Here is a 14,690-nt window from a genome sequence, read left to right on the forward strand (position 1 = left end):
GCTGTGGGCTTTTCATAGATCAATGGAACAGAATAGAGAACCCAGAAGTGGACTCTGAACTTTATGGTCAACTAATATTCGATAAAGGAGGAAAGACTATCCATTGGAAGAAAGACAGTCTCTTCAATAAATGGTGCTGGGAAAATTGGACATCCACATGCAGAAGAATGAAACTAGACCACTCTCTTGCACCATACACAAAGATAAACTCAAAATGGATGAAAGATCTAAATGTGAGACAAGATTCCATCAAAATCCTAGAGGAGAACATAGGCAACACCCTTTTTGAACTTGACCACAGTAACTTCTTGCAAGATACATCCACAAAGGCAAAAGAAACAAAAGCAAAAATGAACTATTGGGACTTCATCAAGATAAGAAGCTTTTGCACAGCAAAGGATACAGTCAACAAAACTCAAAGACAGCCTACAGAATGAGAGAAGATATTTGCAAATGACATATCAGATAAAGGGCTAGTTTCCAAGATCTATAAAGAACTTATTAAACTCAACACTAAAGAAACAAACAATCCAATCATGAAATGGGAAAAGACATGAACAGAAATCTCACAGAGGAAGACATACACATGGCCAACATGCACATGAGAAAATGCTCTGCATCACTTGCCATCAGGGAAATACAAATCAAAACCACAATGAGATACCACCTCACACCAGTGAGAATGGGTAAAATTAACAAGGCAGGAAACCACAAATGTTGGAGAGGATGTGGAGAAAAGGGAACCCTCTTGCACTGTTGGTAGGAATGTGAACTGGTGCAGCCACTCTGGAAAACTGTGTGGAGGTTCCTCAAACAGTTAAAAATAGACCCAGCAATTGCACTGTTGGGGATTTACCCCAAAGATATAGATGCAATGAAATGCCAGGACACCTGCACCCTGATGTTTATAGCAGCAATGTCCATAATAGCCAAACTGTGGAAGGAGCCTCGGTGTCCATCGAAAGATGAATGGATAAAGAAGATGTGGTCTATGTATACAATGGAATATTACTCAGCCATTAGAAATGACAAATACCCACCATTTGCTTCAACGTGGATGGAACTGGAGGGTATTATGCTGAGTGAAATGAGTCAATTGGAGAAGGACAAAAATTATATATTCTCATTAATTTGGGGAATATAAATAATAGTGAAAGGGAATATAAGGGAAGGGAGAAGAAGTGTGTGGGAAATATCAGAATGGGAGACAGAACATAAAGACTCCTAACTCTGGGAAGCGAACTGGGGGTGGTGGAAGGGGAGGAGGGCGGGGGGTGGGGGTGAATGGGTGACAGGCACAGAGGGGGGCACTTGGCGGGATGAACACTGGGTTTTATTCTGTAAGCTGGCAAATTGAACACCAACAAAAAATACATTTATTATAAAAAATAAAAAAATAAAACATTAAAAAAAATTTTTTAAATAATAAAATAAAATAAATCTTTAAAACACAAAACAAAAACCCACAGAGGCCCCAAGTGACTCTGAGGTACAGCAAGAATCAAGGTCCATTTTTTTAACATATTTTTCATTTTTCAGATTTAAATATTATACTGTCAGTTATTTTTTTTTCTTTTTTTTTTTAATTTTTATTTATTTATGATAGTCACACACACACAGAGAGACAGAGAGAGAGAGAGAGAGAGGCAGAGACAGAAGCACGCTCCATGCACCGGGAGCCCAACGTGGGATTCGATCCCGGGTCTCCAGGATCACGCCCTGGGCCAAAGGCAGGCGCCAAACCACTGCGCCACCCAGGGATCCCCTATACTGTCAGTTATTGACCATTACCTTTGCCATCATGTCCTTCATTAAAAATAAATCTTTAATTTTAATGAAAATAAATTCATCAAATTTTGTCTCGTTTTTTGTACAAGTTTTTTCAAGTTTTATGAAGTCTTTCCAAAGCATAGGTCATAAACCTATTCTACCTTTTCCCCTATTTATTTATAGTTTTACCTTTCACATTTAGATATTTAAATCATTAGATGTATGAATGTTTAAATAGAAGTATAATTTCACCTTTTCTCACTATAGAGATCCAATTTTCCCTAAGCTTTATACCAAATAATCCATCTGTTCCCCAGGGTTTTATGGTGCCTTATTACTATGTATTGAGTTCCCGAATATACATGGATCTATCTCTAAATTTTCAATTATATTCTTTTGGCTTTATTTTAGTTCTTGAACCAATGCTGCATTATTTTTATTTCTGTAGTTTCATGTGTCTTAATATCTTAATATTAATTAATATCTTAATGTCTTAATATCTTAATATCTCTGATAGAGAAAATATAAAGTTGACTTAGCCTTTTATGGATCTGTTTTCTATAATAAATGTTTTTTGGAATAAGTTTATTGAATCTTGCTGGAATTTTGATTAAGATTGCAATAGATTTATAAATTGGTGAAGTATTGGCATTCTTATATTAAGTCATAAATTATGAAAGGATATATAGTGATCCAAAGGGGCACCTGCACCCTAATGTCTGTAACAGTAATGTCCACAATAGCCAAACTGTGGAAGGAGCTGGGATATCCTTTGACAGATGAATGGATAAAGATATATAGATATAGATGATATAGATATAGATATATAGATGATATAGATATATAGATATAGATATATAGATTATATATTTATTATTATATATATTATATGAATTATATATATTCATTATATATATGAATATTAGCCATCAGAAAGGGTAAATACCATTTATATCAATGTGGATGGAACTGGAGGGTATTATGCTGAGTGAAATAACTCAATTGGAGAAAGACAATTATTATATGGTTTCACTCATACGGAGAATTAAAGAAACAGCATAGAGGGTCATAGGGGAAGGGAGGGGAAACTGAATGGGAAGAAAACAAAGAGGGAGACAAATCATGAAAGACTGTTAACTCTAGGAAACAAAATGAGGGCTGTTCAATGGAGTGGGTGGGGGAATAGGTAACTGGGTTATGGGTATTAAGGAGGGCTGAGTGTGTTATATACAACTGATGAATTCTTGAACACTACATTCTAAACTAATGATGTACCATATGTTGGCTAATTGAGTTTAAATTTTTTAGAAATTTTAAAAAGAAAGGATATGTAATACCATTCAGATCTTCTATGCAGTTTATTAGAGCTTTAAAGTTTTCTCCATAATTATTCCTTCTTCTTAATTAAGCTCTTAGCTGCCTTTAAGTGTTATTTGTTATAATAAAGGAACTCTTATTTTTATTTTAATTTCAGTTAGTTATTACTGGTATGTTGATTGTTGTAACTAGATATTACATGCAGCAACCATACTGAAACCTTGTTGAATTATGTTACTTCTAAAAACTTAATGATTCTATCAGTTTTTCCAGTTAAATGAATCAAATCATCTGCAAATAATGAGTTTTGTCTCTCCTCTTCCAAGCCATTTTACTCCCATTTGTTTCTCTGTGTTTTATTGATCAGAATCTCCAATATTACATTAAAAGGAGTTGAGAGTAGCTATCCTGTCACATGCCTGATCTTAAAGAGAATGCATGTAAAATCTATTAAGTATAATATTTTCTATAAATATTGATTTATACCTTTATTAGATCAAGAATCTCTTTTCTATTCCTACTTTGATATAGTGTCCCTCTTCATCTCTTACTATAGTCTTTGGGATAAACTTTAATTTATCTGATATAAGGATGGCTACCCCTGCTTCCTTTGAGGGACACTATATCATACTGAAAGGATCTATCCAACAAGAGAACCTAATAATCATGAATATTTATGCCCCTAATGTGGGAGCTGTCAAGTATATTAATCAATTAATAACCAAAGTTAAGACATACTTAGATAATAATACACTTATACTTGGTGACTTGAATGTAGTGCTTTCTACAATTGACAGGTGTTCTAAGCACAACATCTCCAAAGAAACGAGAGCTTTCAATGATACACTGGACCAGATGGATTTCACAGATATTTACAGAACTTTACATCTAAACGCAACTGAATACACATTCTTCTCAAGTGCACATGGAACTTTCTCCAGAATAGACCACATACTGGGTCACAAGTCAGGTCTTAACCAATACCAAAAAATTGGGATTGTCCCCTGCATATTTTCAGACCATAATACTTTGAAATTAGAACTAAATCACAAGAAGAAGTTTGGAAGGATTTCAAACACATGGAAGTTAAGGACCATCCTGCTAAAAGATGATAGGGTCAACCAGGAAATTAGGGAAGAATTAGAAAGATTGATGGAAACTAATAAGAATGAAGATACAACTGTCCAAAATCTTTGGGATACAGCAAAAGCAGTCCTGAGGGGGAAATACATCACAATACAAGCAGCCATCCAAAAACTGGAAAGAACTCAAATGCAAAAGCTAACTTTGCACCTAAAGGAGCTGGAGAAAAAACAGCAAATAGATCCTACACCCAGCAGAAGAAGAGAGTTAATAAATATTCGAGCAGAACTCAATGAAATAGAGACCAAAAGAACTGTGGAATATATTAACAAAACCAGGAGTTGGTTCTCTGAAAGAATTAATAAGATAGATAGACCATTAGCCAGCCTTATTAAAAAGAAGAGAGAAAAGACTCAAATTAATAAAATCATGAATGAGAAAGGAGAGATCACCACCAATACCAAGGAAATATTCCTACTTTGTTAGATTTCCTTTTAATCCTAAACAGTAATGGATTTAAATGCTTTTTCTGCATCTACTGAGATAACACAAAATATTTTCTCTTTATCAAAGTAGTGAATTAAGTCATTAGATTTTCCAATGTTGAACCAATCTTGCACTTAGAGAGAAATCAAATCCTACTTAATCAAAAAGTTTTTTTAAAGATTTTATTTATTTAAGAGTGAGAGAGTGTATGCGTGTGCACACAAGCAAGGGAAAAGGGTAGAGGGAGAGGGAGAAGCAGACTCCCCGCTGAGCAGGGAGCCTGATATGAGACTCAGTCATAGCACTCTGGGATTATGACCTGAGCTGAAGGCAGACTTTTAACTGACTGAACCACCCAGGTGCCCTTAAAGTGCATTTTTAAGTGCATAGCTGAATTCATTTGGCCATGTTCTATTTAGAATTCACATAGGTTTGTCCATAACTGAAATAGGCATATAGTCACATTTTGCATTTATTTAGCTGGTGTTAGCTGGTGTTAGAATAAAAAATACCTCACTCTCATTGTGAAACAAGGAAAATCTTTTTTTTAAGATTTTATTTATTTATTCATGAGAGAGAGAGAGAGAGAGGCAGAGACACAGGCAGAGGGAGAAGTAGGCTCCATGTAGGGAGCCTGACATGGGACTCGATCCTGGGTCCTGGGCTCTAGGCGGCGGTAAACCCTGAGCCACCCAGGCTGCCCAAAACAAGGGGAATTCTTATACATTCAGTGCTAGTGGAAGATAAAAAGGCCATTTTGGCAGTTCCTTATAAAATAAGACATACATTTCATATACCACCCAGAAATCCCATATGTAAGTTATTTATCCAAAAAAACGAAAAACATGCATTGGCACAAAGTGGTGTCCATGAATGTTTCTATAGCTTTACTCATAATACACAAAAGCTGGAAACAAGCAAAACTTCCACAAATTGGTGAATGTATGAACAATTGTGAAACCATATGATGAAACAAACTATTGATACATGCAATAATACAAAAAGTCTCATAACCATTATCCTATATGAAAGAATAAAAACACTAAATATCTAGTGTGTTATTCAAAATGTATGACTTCCTGAAAAGACATAAGGAACAGAAATCAAATCAGTGGCTGGAATGGGAAGAAAAAGTTGACTACAAAGGGACTCACAAGACCCCGGTGAGGGGATATTTCCCATCCTGGTTCTGGAGAGACTTGATATCTGGTGGGAGACATCTCCCTCTTGACTGTGGTGAAGGTTGTATGGCTGTATCCATCCATTAAGTACTGTTTAATTTTATACCACATAGAATGGACTTTATGTAAACTATCAGTAAACCATAATTTAAAAAATATAATAAATGCTACCATATGTTAGACTAAATGAAGTAGATAATAGGAATTGTCCAAGATTATTTAAATTATATAAAAATACCAATTGGCTATAAAAAATATATAAACCTTTTTGTTCTAAGCCATGTAGTCTGCAAATAACAATGTACCTCAGGTAAGTGAGACTTGCTGCTGCTTTTTTTTTTTTCCTTCAAGATGTCCATATATTGTATTCACTTTGCTTTTTAAAAAATGACTAGAACAGTCCTCCAGTAGATTCTTTTTCAATTTTTAAATCTTTAATTTTATTGGTCATTTTCAGTTTTCATTTTTGAATCGTCTGTTAACATAGCTGACCAGCTTTCTTTCCCTATTAATCTAAATCTAATCTAAATCCCTATTAATCTATTACTATTATTAATAACATTAATCATTTTTCATATCTGTCCAAATTAGCTCTTACTTTATAATTTGTCTTCATAAATTTGTTTATAATATTTTTGACATTAACATGCCTAAATTTTAAACTCTTGTCAATGATAATGCTATATGGTATACCATGCATAATCATAAATATTATATCAAAGTTAAAGTGCTTCTCCTATCAGTTTCCAATTCTTTCTCCCTGATAATAATTATTCATTTTGACTAAAAACTGTTACTGTTATAAATCCTTTTGGGGAATAAAATAAATAAGAACAATAAAAACAAAACGAAAGCACAGGAATGTAACTACATACATTATACAAGAAAACATCCACAATTTTCAAATATATTTAATTTACATTTAATTTAAATTTACTATTTTACTACATATTTTCTATTCTTTTCCCAGATTTATTTTTTTATTATTTTTATTTTTTTAATTTAAGTTCAATTAATTAACATATAGTATATTATCAGTTTCAGAAGTAGAGTTCAGTGATTCATCAGTCTTATATAACACCCAGTGCTCATCATATCAAGTGCCCTCTCAATGCCCATCCCCCAGTTAGTCCATGCCCTCACCTCCTTCCCTTCCAGTGACCCTCAGTTTGTTCCCTATGATTAAGAGTCTCTTATGGTTTGTCTCTGTCTCTGATTTCATCTTGTTCTATTTTTTCCTCTCTTCTCCTGTGTTCATTTGTTTTGTTTCTTAAATTCCATATATATGAGTGAGATCATATGATAATTATCTTTCTCTGACTAAATCACTTAGCATAATAACTTCTAGTTCTATACAAGTCATTGCAACTGGCAAGATCTCATCTTTTCTAATAACTAATATTCCACTATATTTATATATACCACATCTTTATCCATTCGTCAGTCAGTGGACATCTGGGCTCTTTCCACAATTTGGCTATTATTGATAATGTTGCTATAAACATCAGGGTGCCTTAGAATCTGTATCTTTTTATCCTTTAGGTAGTACTTAGTAGTGCAATTGCTGGGTCATAGAGTAGCTCTATTTTTAACTTTTTGAGGAAATGCCATACTATTTTCCAGAGGGGCTGCACTAGTTTGCATTCCCACCAATAGTGTAAGAGGGTTCCCCTTTCTCCACAACCTTGCCAACACCTGTTGTTTCCGTCTTGTTAATTTTAGCCATTCTCACTGGTGTGAGCTGGTGTCTCATTGTGGCTTTGATTTGTATTTCCCTGATGCCGAGTGATGTCTGTTGGCATCTAGATGTCTTCTTTGCAGAAATGTCTGTTCATGGTGAGACTTGCTGCTATAGTAATACTTCATTTGAAGAATTAAGAGCATACGTCATAAGCCTGATTTTATAAAACTCGAGGTGTTTGCACATGTAACACATAATAGACTGCTTTTCAGTAGCACACACCTTATGTTCACATAATAGACAAATCCTGAAAAATGATTAATAAGCAGAGGTGAAAACCATTTGGTTTCCATTTCCAGCAGGAACTGAAGAATACAAGAAGAACAAGACAGACATTCTGGGCTGTAGATCCGCTCGTCCTCCCTGCATGTCAAATATGGATTCCAGCTTCGAATGTGGATTCCAACAGTTGCCAAACTTCTGAATGTTTGCTAGCAGTCCTCAACTCTCACACAGCCTCCACGTGTCCTTATTTCCTCTTCTTGGTGTTTTCACAGGCAGGGAGATCTCTTCTTTATTCACGGAAGGCCACCTTCCCAGTGTACAATGGGTGAGGCAGATCATGCAGTTCTGCCTACAAAATTTTTTTATCTTAACAGGTCTGAACATAGCCACTTTTTTCCAAACTCAAGATTCTCTAGAACCTTCATACTTTCCCCATTCCCCATCCAAAATTTATGTGGCCCATCAGTAGTAAAGACAGCAGAGCACAGCACTCAGCACAACTTGGGGCAGGCCTTTCGCCAGCTGTGTCATCTTACTGACACTATCGTGACCTCACATGCCTCATATCCATCTTAAAATGAGGATTATAACAGCATCCACCTCAGGCAACCTATCTGACAGCTACGTTAGTTAATAGCCTTAAAACTCCACCAGCATATAGTAAATACTATTTTTATGATGTAAAAATCACCCTACCCCGTGACAACCAGGAATACCTCCCCTCCACTCTGAGTAGAATGTGAGAAGATGCCATTTCTAGCACAAGGCCTTGTAGGTGCACTCCATACACAGCCTCAAGGAAAAAAGAAAACATTCATAGAGAGAAGCAGCACCAGGTTGAAAACTCAAGGTGAAGTCACCAAACCTGGTTGTGTTGGAGGTCAAGCCAAGGCCAACCCACCCTTCTGAGCCTCCTGGTGGGAGGCTGGAAAACCTGCTCACAGAGGGTCAGAGCCCTGTCCCAGTCTCATCCCTACCACTAGAGGCAATAGGGAAATTACAGGAAATCTTGGAATTTCTACAGCTCCTGTGACTGGAGATGGCCATCTTCATGGACACTTCATCTAGCACAACAAGTGTGAAGGAGATAAAACCCAGCTGTGCCATTGGAATGAAGAGAGAAATTCATGTCTTCGTTAATTGTGATGGACTTGGATTCCTGCCAGATGAGAACATGTGTTTGTGCATGGACAAGTCAGCTGCCAGACTCTCTGCTCCAAAGGTCACCAGGATTTGCCCTTTTGCGTGCTTGGAGAGCTCACTGTAGTGGATGGGGGGAAAGGTCTGGAATTTCTGCACAAAGAAATTACTGCTTGGCCCCTCATTCATCAAAAGAGGAAATTTAGAAACGAGGAGACTCTGAATTTCTTCCTAAAACAGAATTTTAACATGCTATTCAATGCTACTCTTCTTAGCCACCTACTTCAAATATGATTGTGGGCAGCAGGAACATTAAGATATCTCACTGGTCTGTGGCCATGTATATTGGCTTTCCTTGCGTGCACGGCATAACGTGTTGGTTTTGATCTTGCCTAACTGAGGATTAAACCTCCTTGTCCTAGGACATTTGAGTTCTGTGTTGGGCTCCCTGCCCAGCTGGAGTCTGCTTCTCCCTCTCCTTCTCACTCATGCTGTCTCTCACTATCTCCATCCCTATTTCTGTCTCTTGCTCTCAAATAAGTAAGTAAAATCTTAAAAGAAAAAAAAATTACAGGGCAGCCCCGGTGGTGCAGTGGTTTAGCACCGCCTGCAGCCCAGGGCGTGATCCTGGAGACCCTGGATTGAGTCCCACGTCAGGCTCTCTGCATGGAGCCTGCTTCTCCCTCTGCCTGTCTCTCTCTCTCTCTCTCTCTCTCTCTCTCTCTCTCTCCCTGCATCTCTATGAATAAATAAATAAAATCTTTAAAAAAATTACAGCTAGTATATCAGTTACATATTAAGGGCAACAGTTACAATAAAATAGAAGTATAACCTCTAGCTTTCAGCCAACACTGGGAAAAATATTAAAAATCAACCTTGCAGAGATAGAAAAGGAAACAAAAGAATCAAAGGACCAGGATGAAAAACAGCAAAAATTCATTTGTAAAAGTCAGTGTGAATATTTCAGTAGTCCAGAAAATGGTGAATGTGTGAGACCATCCAGCTGAAAGACAGCCAACTAGAACCTGAATTAAGAAAGTTAGTAGACGGGAAGAGCCCACCACATGTCAGCGCCCAGCAGCACAGGCAGGGCTGGTTTCACTCCGCTGCTGTGAGACAGAGGAATTACCATAGCTCCAAACCCTAAGCAGGAAAGAAAATGAATGCATGGTAATAGTACACAGAAGAATCCCCAGAAAGACCAGCAAGCACAGACTTGATGGCAGACAGTGTCCAGACGTCCAAAGCCACAGCTCGAAGCACGAGAAGGAGAACGAGGAGAGCAGATATGCAGGTGCACATTCTGCTTCACGTCGACAATAAATGTACAGAAATAATAGTGATGTCACGGGTTTGAAAACATCCACAAGTTTGATCCAACAGCGATGATGCAGCAGATGGTAAGTGGAAACATAATTATATATGATTTCCGGACACACATGGGAATTTTGTAAAAACTAAGCCAGAAGTAGGCCACTATCCTAGGCCTAGGTCATATGAATAATCATCTTTGGAAATAACTGATTAGAAGTCATATGTTTTAGGTGGAAGAAAAGCAAGTCACTGAGAAGAAAGGAAACTATAATGGAAATTCTAAGTAGTTAAAATTCAATTTAAACTAAAGTGCTTCGTGTCAAAACCCATCAGCTAAAACTAAGCTGGTACTTTGAGAGAAATTTGCATCTTTAAATGCAAACACAAAGAAAAAAGAAGTATGAAAATAAATCAGTGAAATATTCAACTCAATAAGCTGGAGAAGTGTGAATGAATGATACTAAATAAACACAGAAGAAGGAAACAAGACAAGAATGAGCAGTAGGAGTGGGAGAAACTCCAGTGAGGACTAGCATTGAATGAACAGAGGATCGCTAATCTTTCTTGTTTATTATTATATGGGGGAAAGGAGCAACAAGGTGCAGTTTTTCTTTTTCATTTTTTTTAAAGATTTTATGTATTTATTTATTTATTTATTTATTTGAGAGAGTCAGAGACATCACCCAAGCCGGGGGGCGGCAGGCAGAGGCAGAAGGGGAAGCAGACTCCTCATCGAACAGGGAGCCCAACTCGGGGCTTGATCCCAGGACCCTGGATCATGATCTGAGCTGAAGGCAGACGCTTCACTGATGGGAGTGACTCAGGTGCCCCTTTTTCATTTTTTTTAAAGATTTTATTTACATGAGAGACACACAGAGAGAGGCAGAGACACAGGCAGAGGGAGAAGCAGGCTCCATGCAGGGAGCCCTTCGTGGACTCAATCCCGGGTCTCCAGAATCCCGCCCTGGGCCGAAGACAGGTGCTCAACCACTGAGTCACCCAGGGATTCCCCCCCTTTTTCATTTTTAATCATCTAATTCAAACACACAAAAAAATGACTTTCTCAATTTCATTGTCACTGTGCATTTTTTTAAGTAAAGTGAAAGTTTATTTTTTATTTTTTTAATAATAAATTTATTTTTTATTGGTGTTCAATTTGCCAACATACAGAATAACACCCATTGCTCATCCCATGAAGTGCCCCCCTCAGTGCCCGCCACCCAGTCACCCCCACCCCCTGCCCACCTCCCCTTCCACTACCCTTAGTTTGTTTCCCAGAGTTAGGAGTCTTTCATGTTCTGTCTCCCTTTCTGATATTTCCCACTCATTTTTTCTCCTTTCCCCTTTATTCCCTTTCACTATTATTTATATTCCCCAAATGAATGAGACCATATAATGTTTGTCCTTCTCCGATTGACTAATACCCACCATTTGCTTCGACGTGGATGGAACTGGAGGATATTATGCTGAGTGAAATAAGTCAATCGGAGAAGGACAATCACTGCATTTCTAATCATGCTGGAGATTAGTCTACGCAGCAAGACTCTGAACAAACAGGGGACCACCGTATCTTACCTGGAATATGAAAAAGAAAACTAAGCTGTTTCTTTCTTTTTTAAGATTTTATTTATTTATTCATGAGAGACACAGAGAGAGAGAGGCAGAGACACAGGCAGAGGGAGAAGCAGGTTCCATGCAGGGAGCCCGATGTGGGGACTCGATCCCAGGACCCCAGGATCATGCCCTGAGCCGAAGGTAGATGCTCAACCACTGAGCCACCCAGGCATCCCCTAAGCTGTTTCTGAGTCGTGGTTCCACTTGCTTCCACGTGGTAACTTGGGCAAGATACGTCACCTTCAGGGATCTCATGACAAGTGGTGAGAATATGCCTCTCCTGTTATGTGTGCGAGGTGCCCTTAATGAGTTCTCAGTAAGTGTCGGTGGAAACAAAATGAAGAATAGCAGGGTTAGTCATAGGGATTAAAATTCCATCTTGGAGAATTAGCCAAGCTGGTGATACGCACATGAATCACCAAAAATGTGCTTCCCTGGATCCTTGTATCTGTTGCAACACAGGCTTCCATCTGCTCCTCTCTGAGCAGAAAGGTGTGCCGGGCAGAGCAGAGGCCTCCCCTCCACGCTCCAGGCAGAGCAGGTGTGCCCAGTACCAGCCTGGGACACCTCAGCTAGAGAACTACTGTCAGCGTCTGATGGCCTGTTGGCCAGAGACCACTCTTCCACTGGGGTATCTTGTTAGGCAGGAATCTGAAGCTTGGGTAACCAATACACACTGGAAAACGCACAGCAGCACTTATTAAGGTGTTCCAGGAACACGGTGACCCCGGGGGACACCATCTGTGCCTGTGGATACTTACTTCGCACGACATAATGTGGAAGCAGAAATTGTACAAATATTATACAAAAAACACAATCTAAAAATCATGCCTGTAGGTAAAATTATGAAACGTGGCAGGGTATATAAAAGGCAAATCCTGTAAGTTATAAGTTCACAAAGAGCCTGGAAGTTCACGATAAGTATATGTAGATGTGCTAGGAGGACGGCTTTCTGGGCTACACTGCTGACTTAGGACCTAAATTTTCTTACTTCAAAAAGTATTCGCAGCTACTTAAAATAGATTTTAAAAAATAATTAAAATGGATAACAATCAGTTCACACATAAACTACTGAGGAAATTAATTAAGCAGAGTCATTAAAACAGCCGATATGATTTTGGAATGCAAGTTTTAAAGAAGAAAGTCAGAATATAGACAATGACAGGTTCATCGGGCAACCACACCCATAAGCTCGTGGACTGGGCGACCCAAATGAAGAAGACGCCACTTTTCCCCAACTTGACCTCTAAGCTCAATACAATTCCCAAATGTTCAGCATTTTTTCTCCTGTTTTCGTATAGACAGACAAGTTTCTTCTCAATTTTATAAGGGAAGGCCATAGGGTGGCTGAAACACTGTTGAAAAAGAGAGATCACGCAGGAAGAATGACCCTTCTGCGCATGCAGAAGAGCTCGCGCGCAGTCCAGTGGGGGGAGGACGGTCCCCTCAGCAAAGGGGGAAGAACAGCGTTGGCTCACATGTCGCTGGCGGGAATATAAGCATCGCCAGGCAGCAATCTGAGGGCAGCTCCTTGCACGTGCACACACGCCACCACTCTCGCGCCCAGCTGCTGCCACGGGGGTGCCTTTCCCCAAGAAATGGAAATTAACATGCGCACTGGAGCCCCCGGGCAAGTGCCCAGCGCCACTGCACCTGTAGCACCGCATAGCATGGCGTGGCTGCACAGCTGGCGCCAGCCCCACGTCCTCCAACAGGTGACAGAAACACTGAGTCTTCAGAGGATGGTGTTGCATGAAAAAGCCAATTGCAAAAGGTTACAGTGTGACGATAGAACATTCTTGACAGCGTGGCAGAAATAAGAACAGAGCACTGGCTGCCAGGAGTTGGGAAGGGGTGGGGTGATGGGTGTGGTTACAGAAGGGACTCACGAGGAATCCTTGTGACGGAATGTTCTGGATCTTGCCTGAGCTGGTGGACACACATGTGACAACACTACAGAGACCTCAGTGGTACCCAAACACACACACACACACACACACATGCAGGTCACATGGGAAATGTGCACATGATGGGCAGACAGTAACAGCGGCCACGACCCACCTCCGCCAGAGTAGGCGGCCTGTCCTACCGCGCAGGATGCACAGCAAGTACGTCGGGATATTTCTGAGCTGAAATGGACGTTGTGCTCACAGCTCGCCTCTTTTCTTTACGAAAGGCGACCACGCCGCTGGGATCCAGAGTTGCTGAAGCTCCAACACGCAGGGCCTCGTGGCGAGTGCAGTGCGCCCCGCCTCCGTGCAGCCACTGAGCCGTGTTTGTCATGACAAGGCTCCCCGCCAGCCTGTCCCTTCACGGTGACCCTGGGGCCAGAGAAGGGAGCTTGTGAGCGTGATCAGCACAGCCTGTGGGGGGCGTGGGAGGGCCGCTCCAGAAACCTGGCGGGCCTGGGAGCCCATGCCCAGGAGCCCATGCCCAGGGCGGCTTCTGCACGGCAGACTCAGCTGCACGTGGTTCCGGTTGCTTCCTGAGCGGCTGACTCAACCCGCGCCCCAGGGTGGCCCATGCTGAATGGGGTGGATATGCCACAAATGTCTTGGAATGTCATCCAGAAAGAAATCCAAGGCCCCAGTCCCACAGCCCGGCACCGCGGGCCGGGGAAACATCCATCAGAAGACGCAACGGAAAAAGCCTTGAGCAGGGGCCTCCGTGGCCCAGACAGCCGAGGAGGACACTGCCAGCAGTCGGGCTCCCCGCGTCCCCAGCAGGGCCGGAGCCAGGCTCACAGGGCTCAGAGGTCACGGCCCCGATCGCAGGCTGGCCAGGCAGCTGACTGACCACAGAGGCTCCCGCCCCAACAC

At 40.3% G+C, this 14,690-nt stretch overlaps 1 protein-coding gene across 7 annotated transcripts in view; it reads right to left on the reverse strand.

The window, feature by feature from the left end:
* The window catches only part of WDR27 (WD repeat domain 27), a 215,322-nt gene that overhangs the window by 8,449 nt on the left and 192,183 nt on the right, over positions 1-14,690 (reverse strand). For 3 of the 7 annotated variants that reach the window (XM_049114661.1, XM_049114645.1, XM_049114626.1), the window contains one exon: positions 12,984-14,192. The exons of 2 other annotated variants lie outside the window; for them this stretch is intronic. In XM_049114661.1, coding sequence (XP_048970618.1) covers positions 14,151-14,192 — 42 coding nt within the window. In that variant the 3' untranslated portion in view covers positions 12,984-14,150. Of the gene's footprint in view, positions 1-12,983; positions 14,193-14,690 lie in introns of those variants that run through there. 2 more of the 7 variants (XR_007413166.1, XR_007413185.1) reach the window with 2 other exon arrangements.

The sequence above is a fragment of the Canis lupus genome, chromosome 1 (assembly GCF_003254725.2).
Source record: "Canis lupus dingo isolate Sandy chromosome 1, ASM325472v2, whole genome shotgun sequence".
Classification (NCBI taxonomy): Eukaryota; Metazoa; Chordata; class Mammalia; order Carnivora; family Canidae; genus Canis; species Canis lupus.